The sequence below is a fragment of the Lycium barbarum genome, chromosome 7 (genome assembly GCF_019175385.1).
Source record: "Lycium barbarum isolate Lr01 chromosome 7, ASM1917538v2, whole genome shotgun sequence".
Classification (NCBI taxonomy): domain Eukaryota; kingdom Viridiplantae; phylum Streptophyta; class Magnoliopsida; order Solanales; family Solanaceae; genus Lycium; species Lycium barbarum.
Genome location: NC_083343.1, coordinates 128,343,079 through 128,354,536, shown reverse-complemented (window position 1 = coordinate 128,354,536; position 11,458 = coordinate 128,343,079). Strand labels below are relative to the sequence as shown.

At 30.7% G+C, this 11,458-nt stretch overlaps 1 protein-coding gene across 1 annotated transcript; it reads right to left on the bottom strand.

The window, feature by feature from the left end:
- Positions 1 to 6,120: 6,120 nt before the first annotated feature.
- On the bottom strand, positions 6,121 to 6,621 carry LOC132601935 (uncharacterized). Its single transcript, XM_060314982.1, has one exon. It carries the CDS (start codon positions 6,619 to 6,621, stop codon positions 6,121 to 6,123), a length of 501 nt encoding a protein of 166 aa, XP_060170965.1.
- Between the last annotated feature and the right edge of the window lie 4,837 nt (positions 6,622 to 11,458).

Below are 11,458 nucleotides of genomic sequence, written 5' to 3'. Positions count from 1 at the left end.
CTTTTAGTAGTGATAATGCAGTGCAAAGACAATGCTTGATTCATTAGCCTTCATATAGTAGAAGATAAACAATGCAACTACTTAGGGAAGTGACGTAACACTCCCTCCAATGAACACAGATTTAATAAAGGGACCTACTTCGATTTTGTATATATTTTTGTGAAGTACTCGTATGACTATATTACGTATGCCAACATATTGGGAGTTGATAAGAAAAAGAAGTTACCTATGGGTAGGAGTGGGCATGGTATGGTAGATATTCATTATCATATTGAAATCGAAATTTTTTATACCGCGGTTTTGGTATTATGGTATTTGTTACGGCATTTGGTATGCATGTTTAAAAAGTTTGGTATTCGGTACGGTATTCAGTATTTACAAAGAAAATACCGAAATATCAAATATCATACCGAAGTATATAATTACATATACAATTCATATATCTTAATATTATAATACTAACAAATATATAAACTAGTATTATTCGAAAATTAATTGTTTAAACGTTGGAACTTTGACTACTCTAACTTGATTTAAATGTCTTTTTTGTATAATTGATTTACGACGGGGATTGCTTGTACTTTCTTTTGAATATTTTTACATGTGTAAGGTGCTTAGTACATAATAATTGAGACGTTTCTTAAGTAACGGAAGTTATAATTCTCCACGATATGAGTATATGTAAGTTGAAGTCGGATAAATTATGGTACCGATTTACCGTACTGTAAAATACTGAAACAGAACTTTAAAATACCGAACCATACCGAATTAAATTGGTACGGTAATGGTATAGTATTTTTAGAAACCGAAAACAGAAATTACCGTACCGAAGTTTCAAATACCGTACCACGCTCACCCCTACTATGGGGTGTGTTTGGTATGAACGGAAATTTTTCGATGGAAAATAATTTTTCCTAGATTATCATTATATATAAATACTTTTGGAATAATTTTTTCTACTTATCTTCAAATGACGTTTGGCAAAAAAAAATTGGATTAGATTTTGAAAATTTGTCTTAAAAAATTCTCAAGTTACCCGTTTTTGGAATTCTTGGGACTTCCACTCACAAAACATCAAAAAAATTCCAAGTAATATGCACGTCCAAACACAACTTCAAGTTCCAAAAATCACAACTCCAAAAATTCAAATTTTCAAGTTTCAACTTCAAAATCAAAAATTCAAATCCAAGTAAAATGCATGTCCTTTTGTCGTCTATGAGTTTGTTTACTACATTTATCTTTAACTGAGAAACATATAGAAGAAGAGAAGCCTAAGGTTTTCTTATAAGTGTGTGTTATGTTGAATTTAGTTCGAGCCATACGGGTTTAGCTTAAAACGGATAATATATGGTATTATATTACATCGTATTGAGAGTATTTTGGGGGTGAGTGGTTGACTTAATTAGGCTAACGACAACTATAGATAATTATTCATAAATAGCGAAATATAATTTAAAAAATAAGACAGGTTACTTATCTGATCAATTTACTTTTGGTATTATGAATAACTAGTGTTCGTACCCGCGCGATGCGCGGAAAATATTGAACAATGTATTTATGACAAATTGTAATCTGGGTTGTTTAATAACATTGGATCATCTAATACTTCAAGAAGATTCAATTCTCAACTTAATTTTTTATGCAACCTACTCAATAACAAAATCTTTAAATTTTTTTTTTAATTTGATCAAAATTATATCACCATTTTTACGGGTAAAAATCATTCTTCCCTCTAATTTAGCTTTAAAAGTCGAACACCTTCAACCGAAGTTGGACACCCCCCCCCCCCCCCGCCCTCTCCACCCCCCACCACAAATCTCTATTAAACTTTTACCTTCCTACCCTCTAAATTATTAACATGTTCTTGTTTAGTTTTAAAATATTATGATTTTTTCTCTTTTTAATAGCCCTCACGTTCAACCCCCCCCCCCCCCCCCCCCCTCGCAACCTTTTTTTTCCATAAGCAACAAATGTCCCAAATACAGTATTTGAAAGTACCGAACATATATTATGGACTTAACTTACTTATAGAATAAACGAAGTAAAAAATATGAAAAATAATTTTTCAACTTATGTATTTTTGATAATTGAGCACAATAACATTTAATTAGAAAATTTGTTCGTATAAGTAATTTTGATAATAGTAACCAAAACTTCAAATTCCATTTACTTAATTGAGAATGAAAGGGAACAAAAACCTTTTAAGCATATATTTAATGCTTGTAACATAAAATAATAATTATTTAAAAGATATATTTTATAACAATTCTGTAATGATTTTATACTACACTGTAAATGAATTTCAAAAAATGATATAGTTTGAAAATATATTATTCATGGTAACCAAACCTCTAACGATTTTCTTTCATAATTATTATTTTTAATTATTTACCCATTTTAATCTGTATGAATATTCTGTAAAAAAATAATAATATAAATATCAATATTCAAGTCAATACAAATTATTACTTCTATCTCATTTCTTCTTTATACTAAATGAATTTTTTGTCGTTTAATTAAATGAAAAACCAACAACACTCAATTAAAATATTTATATTTCAAATCAAATTTAATATATAAATACATTATAAAAAATTAACTACACCCCACGTCATCGCATTGCAGTCCATAATATTACCAAAACTTAACATGTGATTATGGAAATTAATTTATCACGTGACTTAATATCATTTTATGTGATTGAAACATTATTAGATCTCCTTATAATTAATTAATCAATATAACTGCCACATATTCCCTGACATAGCAAAGCAACAAAAAGATTTAAATTTCATTGAATAAGGAAAAAATATTCTTAAGCAATTGACAAATGAATGAACTTGAAGTGAAAAAAGTATGAGCAGATATATATTATCATGTATTCATTATCAAATCTTAATTTCTTTCCTTATATTTACACTGCGCTTAACTTCTATTCGTATAATATTTAATATTCAATACTTGTTTTTCCATTCTTGCCTATATATCTTTCAAAGAAAATATATGTTCCTTTTTAATAATAGTATCATCATTTCTTGCCCAAAACTTTAGTTTACCTTCTTTTTCTTTTTTCAAACTCTTTTTTGTTGCCTCCTTCGCTTTAAATTGGTGATTTTATTGTTAGCATTGAGTTTATGAAGAACATTGAAGACGATAACACGTCAATACTTGAACCTCAAAGATCTATCTTAGTAGTTAGTGAATATCAAAAACGTTTTTTGAATTATATGTATCCAATATTCCTTGGAGATAACAAAGAAAAAAGAAAAGTTGAAAACTAATTTTATTTTACCTTTTATTCAATGTTTCACAAATGATTTAGTTGGCTTGGTTAGTGTTACTGTGAAGAGTGTCAATAAGACTTGTTTGCATTTAAATTATTGCGTAAAAGAAACATTTGAGATAAATAAATAGCAAAAACAAATATACCACATCCAAATCATAAGAAAAGAGTTCACCAAAATAAACTAAAACAAAGAAGATAATTGGATAAGATAATAAATACACATACATTAATAAACAAAGTAGTTGAGGGCATATGCTCCTTAAGCCACTGGAAAAAGCATTGTTAACAACTATTTCAACTCCTTAAGCCTCATATTATGTAAAATATCAAATTTAATTTAAATCTAGCTAGGCAAGTAAATTACAGAAATTGTTAATTCAGACAACATTAACCAAAACAAATACATCAATATTATTAGTAGCGATTCAATGATTTGGAGTTGAAATTTCATCCCACTTAAAATTTAATTTAAATTCAAATATAATATCATATCATATCTGTTTGTTAGAAATATTTTTTAAAAACACAATATATATTTACAAAGATAAAACTCTAGGATATCCTTATCTTTTATTCTACATATTTAAGTTGAAAAGACTATTTTATACTGATAGATCACTTCAATTTTTTTTTAACACTAAACAGATTTGAAAATTATCATCAGCATTTCATAAAATTAATGGGATTGTAAAATTATTATCCAAAAAATATAACTTAAATTCTAATATAACTATATACTTTTCAAAATTGTTCAACTATATATATAGGTATCTCTAGGTGCGCATATTTATAATCTTCATTTCTCGGAGATCCTCTAACAATGGTTTATGCACATGCATACTGTTTAACTGGAATTGCAACCCAAGATTTTTTTTACCGATTAACTTCTTAGTTTCCATCTGGACGAACTAAGTAAGTAACTGTGGATTGGATCATTGTTTTTTAATTTTAATATTTTATTATAAAAATTATCTGCATATTCTTGTTTATCCCAAAAAACAAAACAAAAAAACAGATGGTGAAATTTGTGTTACGATGATAAATGTTTGTGAAATCTTGTTACTTTCTTGACTATTAGTCGAGAGTTGCCTATCATAAGGTGATTTAGGCCTTCTCAAGCAGTGACATGCGAAGCTTAGAATTTTATAGCTCGGCTAAATTTAATATTTAGATCCGAAATATAATTATATAAGTGAAATATATTTCATAAAACAACAAACTTTACTTCTAAATTATAATTTCAAGTACAATGAATTCAATGTTAAGAACCTTAGAAATCGCACATAGGATCTGCCTTTGTTCCTTTCGATCTTGTAGCCCTGCAAAACCGCGATAATCAAGATAAGTTCACAAAATAAAATTGCACCGAAGAAAAACATGAACCTCATAAGTTAGAACTAATATGTATATATGGAGTATCATATAATAAATTAACTATCAATGCAAAGTAAAACTGAGAGAAGAAAGTGCTGCACGTAATTCATTCTTTTCTATTGTACTCCATTATTTATATATAAGTGTATTGCTATGCATTTGAAATTTGAAAAAACTGCTATGCTAATCTAATAAGCTAAGATGAGATATGATAATGTTGTATGGTTAAATAAGATAAATCTTATCTAATCTTAGTTGTGGATTAAAATCCAAACTCTGAATTATTTTACCTCAATTCAAATTCTTTATCTTCATTTAAAGTTTCTTTTATCTGAACTTAAATATTTTTATCTTTTAATTTAAATTAAACTTCATTTTTCTAATCTCAATCCAAATACTTTATCTTTAAATTCAGATTCAAAATTAATTACAAAATCAATTTTTTTCTTATCTCAATTCGATATCCTTCAAATCAGTTCAGATTTTTAAAATTAAAAACAGTTCATCATTTTTTCCATCATTGTCGTGTTATACAAAAACAATGCAACATATATATTCCTTAAGTTTCAGACTATGAAATATTATTCTTTTTTTTTTTAATTTTTTTTTTTTTCAAAAGCAAATCTCAAAAGTCTACAAATGTAGCCAAAAGCTAATATGAAATGAAGAATTAACCTAATGATCAACTTAGGATTTATAGATATCCTAAGTTGATATTACAGATGACTAAACAATAATCAAATAATAAAGCAACTATAAGTGCTCCAATGTCTTGTGAAGTGAGCATACTGGAAACTAGTCAATACATAGGTCATGATTGTCATAGGTCATGATTGCCTTTGCAGCATGTATATAGCACATCCAGCAGATCCAACATGGTAATATAGCACAACATTTTCCATATGTTGACCCTCCCTCTAGGGAATGAGCACTAGGTGCTAATACCACCCAATGAGGTAGAGTCATCAAGTGGATCATGTGTGTGCTATCATGTAAAGAGCTGCAAGTCAAAAAAATTCAAAGCCAAGCTCATTTCCTATATGTACAGCATCAGCAGCAGCAGTGCACTGCCTCCTTCTCTGTTGCATGTTTCTGAGCCTACTTTGTATAAACAATTCCAGCTGCAATATTTCAGAAGCTTCAGCAGCTGTTTATAGCGAACGTAACAGCCAAGTAGCAGCTTAAGAGTGCAGCAATTTGGACTCAAAGATGGCATCTTTCAGTCTCAAAATGCTCTGCCCTTGAAGGGCAGCGGTAAATGGCAAGAAAGCAGCAGCAAATATGTCTCGATGTAGCAGGAAAATGGCCAGCGAGCACAGCAGTCCGTGGCCCAAATAAAAGATGGCCAAAGAGTATAGCAGCTCCTAGCCTAAAAAATGGAGTAGCCAACTTCTCCGTGATAGCGAACTGAGGCTATTTGTCGTCATCGAGTCTCCGAATCCACTCGAAAGCTTGTTGTTTCAGCCGAGAACTCCAGCTGCCATCATGCTTAATTCCTGAAGCCTCTCATTTTCTGCTATCTTTGATCTGAGGAATGCATTCTCCTGTTCCAATTGAATTTCCATCTTCTGCAAATTCTCAGTTTCAGCCAGTGTCATCTCATGTTGCTTTCGTCCTTTGTTGATGAGCTTTGAGTTGCTGAGTATGTTGATTTCGGAGTATATCATGCACCTTTTCATGTTGTTTTCGCTGGTTTCAGTGCGATTCACTCCTGTTGGTATCTCATTGAAATCTTTTTTTTTTTTCTCATTGCTGACTTTCCATGTATCCTTGAATCTGTTTGTTTCCTGCTTTTTGGATTGTCCATGTTGTGGTCCTGCTTGTTCAATGCTTATGTATGAGGTAGCTGCAAAACAAGGAAACAATGTTAGGTAAAAATTGTTTCCCATGTTCTCCTCCCACAACAGGATTTGAACATGGGAAAAATGACTTGTCCTGCTTCCTTCAATGTGTCCATTCATCTCTTGCATGGTCTGATCCTTAAGTATGGTAATTGTAACTTATCATTGTTAATCCATCTCCTCCCTTGAATTCCCAACTCCTGGAAAGATTCTGAATCCACTTCTCCATGATCTAGTGCCAAATTAGCCAGGTGATCTGCTAGCATATTACCCTCTCTCATTATATGTATCACCCTAACTGTTTTATTATTCATTAATCTCCAGATTTCCTCCACCATTTCAATTATCTGCCAGGGAATTTCCCAAACTTTGAGTATGATATTCTTTAATAAAAGAGAGTCTGTTTCAATTATAAACTGCTGATACTGCCTTTCCTTCATATATCTCAGAGTTTGTACTATAGTCATAGCTTCTGCCTGAGTATTAGTACAAGTTGGTTCTTCCATCTCCTTTGCCTTAGCAGCTATCAAGTCTCCAGTCTCATTTCTCACACAAAATCCCCATGATCCTCTTCCAGGATTTCCTCTAGACGCCCCATCGGTATTGCATTTCACCCAACCAGTATCAGGGGGCTTCCAGAGAACTCTAATAACCTTAGTTCTTGGGGTATAAGATTGCAAAGTCTGCACCAGTGTATTCCAGTTGTAGGCTGCCTGTTTGAAATTGCTTCTTCTTACCTTCATGAACATTATAATGTTGTGCATAATTTGATATATCAACTTTACCTTAACATTTTCCCTCCATGTCTTATGGCATTTCTCCTCTTCCATAGTTCCCACACAATAATAGCTGGAACAACCTGAAAGATGTACTTCACATGATGATTAACATGAGTGTCCCACCATAAGTTAAAAAGCTGGCTTAGATGTAGGTTTTGAATATTGATGCCTATAGCTATGAAATATTATTCTTTAAATGGCACGTGAGTTTTATGTAGAGGATTTTATAATCACTTTTATTATTATTATTATTATTATTATTATTTCCACCACTGCTACTACTATTTTGTTTAAATTTATATCTTTTAGTTCAAATTTGAAAATATTTTCTTCAATTATCGTGAAAAGATAAAACATGTGCGCCCAAAAGGTCTTTTTATTTAACTTATTAAAAAGAAAATTGAGAAAATTTTGTTATACACTGAATGTTAAATTTATTCATGCCTACGTTCTAAATTTAATGTTTAAACTTTAGAATATATTTATCTTCAACTAAATTTTAGGTTTACAACTTTAGAATATCTTTATGTTCAACTCGAATTCAAAAAAATATTTAATTTCAAATTAAATTCAAATTTAACATCTGATTAGGGTACATATATTCTAGGATTCTTGGGTTTGTTATATCTCTACGTAAGGTTTTGAAATTTGAATATTTTCATAGATTTATCTTTTTTATATTCATAATAAAGTGGATATTAAATTAGTTAATTGTTAATTATTACATCATTTAAATAGTTTTGTCTTAAAAGTGTCAAGTGGTTGTCTTAAAATTGTCAAGTGGCTTGTTATTAGCATGTCACTTGGCTTAACCACATTGCTTGTACCTCTCCTTTTTTATATATATAGATACTTTTAATTGAAAAATCTCGATCAACGTCAAGTATATTATTAAAGGTTTGTGATTTCGTAAATGTAGACAGAAATAATACAGATGAGAGAGTTGGAGACACGTTGGAGTTTAAAATTAATTCAAAGAAAGTTTATGATAATATGGTCTAACCTCTAAGTGACCGAACTATATATAAAAATTATTATTTAAGATTTTATGTAGTTAACAAAAAAAGTTAAATATGCTAAGACACTTATAACAGATGTCAAAAATATGTCAAAAAATATCTTATAGAAACATTATATTATCTTGCTTCAGATTTCAGATTTATCATAATTCCTGGAATGTTCCTCTTATATAGAGTACACTTTTTTAATTGATCAAAATCTCCGTCCAACTACCCTCATAAATCTAAAGAACATGAGAAATGTCGTTTTTCCAGTAACCTATCTAATGAAAAAGAAAGATATATTTAATAATTTCACTAAACGTTACTTCTTTCGGAATTTTTTTTTTATTTTTTATAGAACAAACCATAATGTAGATTTATCTCCAACTACCAAGTTTCTTTATTTGGCTTGTTTGTTTCAATAACGTCTGAGGGTCATTTAATAATTAATGAACAACAAATTACAAATGGTGATGTAAACAAAGTTATACAACAGTTGAATAACATTATGGTAGGGGTAAATAATTTGTTTCTTCATTAAATCTTAACCTCGTGAAGGAAAAATCTTTTTGAAACCAGAGTTTATATAATGCATTGTTCAATAGTATAAAGTAATAGCTGAATCATTATAACATAAGATTCTTTGTTCTTAGAGGCGAAACTTAAATTTTGAGTTTATAGGTGTCACGCTCCGAACCATGGTCTGGGCGTAATAAGGCACTCGGTGCCTGTCTGCATGTGACCGAGCGAATCAACTGGCTGGCTGGATCAATATGTGGTATACTGATATCTAAGTATGATAAACACATGCTAATCGAGTGAGAATAACTGACTGAAATATATCTGTGCGGAAGAAATACTAAAAGTCTACAATACTGAATAAGTAGTAGCCAAAAGGGCTAACTCAATAATCCAACAAAATACTAAAATACCTAACTGACTGTAATCTATGAAACCTCTACTGAATAAGGAAATACTGACTGACTACCGGAACAAGGCCCCCGGCATACCTTAATACTGGAATATTGTCTGCTAACTGACTGAATATAAAAATAAGGTAGGGCCTCAGAGAACTGAGGCTCACCACTGACTAGCTGAATCTGAAAGCCTCCTAGTGAGTTGCGTCTGCACCCTGTATATCGGTATTGCATCATGAGATGCAGGCCCCGAGCAAATAGGATGTCAGTACACTGTAATTATACTGGTATGTAAAGCAACTGAATGAAATAATAAGCTGAACTAAAACTGAACTGAAATGCTGATAACTGGACTGAAACAGTGAAGTAAAGATATGGATACTCCCTATCCTGAATAATGAATAACCTGTTTACTATCTGTGACCTTAGGTCCAATAATAATAATATGCATGCAAAATCTGTGGCATGATGTCTAAGTATACATATACATAATCTGTGACCTTAGGTCCATATCTGTGGGCCTGATGCCCTAATACAGGTGTTATACCCCTTTTTAACCCGGGTTGAAGCGGAAGTACAACATATTGGAGATTCCTAAATTGCTTGTTTTTAAGGAGTCGCCACCTAATTGATTTTTATGGTGAATTAGGACACCTAAATGTTAACTAAGGTAAAGTTAAAATTAAACCTCTGTTAATAGTCTGCTTAACCAGTGTGATCTAGGTAAGAGTTCTATATTATCCTAAAGGGAAGGGGTTAGGCATCCTTTAGAATCCGTTAACTTACGGTTATCCGACTAAACTTAGGTTAATTAATCAATGTTGGGTATAGTATTTAAATTTTTAGGAAATAGCTTGTGCATATTACTAAGACTTCAAAGACAAAGTATAATAATGCCATTTGAAGAAAAAATATAATAGTAATTTCATAAAGGAATCGTTGAGACTTATAAATGTTGTTAAAATTTTGGATGAGAGTAATAATGTTGTTTAAAATAAGACTCGTAAAAGACTCCAAATAATAACGCTATTTAAAATGATACTACTGGTTTGCATAAAAGAGATTTTAGAAGGCTATTTAAAACAAAGTTTACAAATATTGCTAAGGTTTTAAATAAAATGCTATTTAGAAAAAGATTTGTAGAAAAATGTGATAATTTGCATAAAAGGAAATTTCAAATGCCATTTAAAAAAATAAACTTATGAATGTTGATATAATTTTAAATACTAGTGCTATTTTTACAATAAAAACTTGCAAAAGATAATTTACATATGAGTAGACGAAAATGCGAGTTTATACAACGCTTTAATAGATATTTGAAACAACTGAACGCGGAGGTATTAGTTGACTTTGCATTTTAGAAGTATAAACAAGATTATGTTTCATTAACTACATCGGCTAAAACATTCATATTATGGATAAACCTTAAAAATGTTTACAAAATATTCCTTAGTTCCTATTTGCATGTTAGTGGCGTTTAAAATTTCCAAGATAATAAGAATAGAACATGATTCCTTTAACTCAAAAATATGAATTTAAGCTATTGAAAAATTAGTTATTCTAAAAGTAAATATTATAGATACTATAAATAACTTTAATATAAAAAGAAAGAAAATGAAACTTATGGAATTAGTTGTTAGTTTTCTTTAAATTAACTACCCATTACACTAATCTAACCCACTAATTTACTAAGGTTCGCCTAATCTAAACAAATAAACAAGTAAGATGTTAATCAGGTAATTACAAATTAAATGCACATAAAAAATAAAGAAGTAAAATGATTTAAATGGGCTCAGCCCATTTTCGTATTGCTGCTGTTTGCTGCCACTGTTATGGGCCTCAGCCCAAAATTCTTTTTTTTTATTTTTTTCTTGGCTGCGGATGGGGCTGACTCGAGAGGAGGATTTTGTTGGGCTTTTAGCCCAACACCGAATGCGGAGGAGGACGAGTCCTCGGACTCGTACGCAATAGTCATGCATAAGAACAAAAGGAAAGGATTAGTATATAATCAATGAATAAGGTTAAATACATAAAAAAATATAAACCCAAGACAGCCCAGTCGGTGATGTGTATCTTGTGTATATTCAAACATACTTCGCACATTCATGATTCTACGACAGCCTACTTATAGTATATAGGCAAACAACTCCTAGACATGGCAGCAATAAACACTTACAATGTTTTACGATTCGATGTCCCTTTTAAGCCAAATCCCTATATGCTCATATAGGCTCTAATTGAATACGGGATATATGTCTAT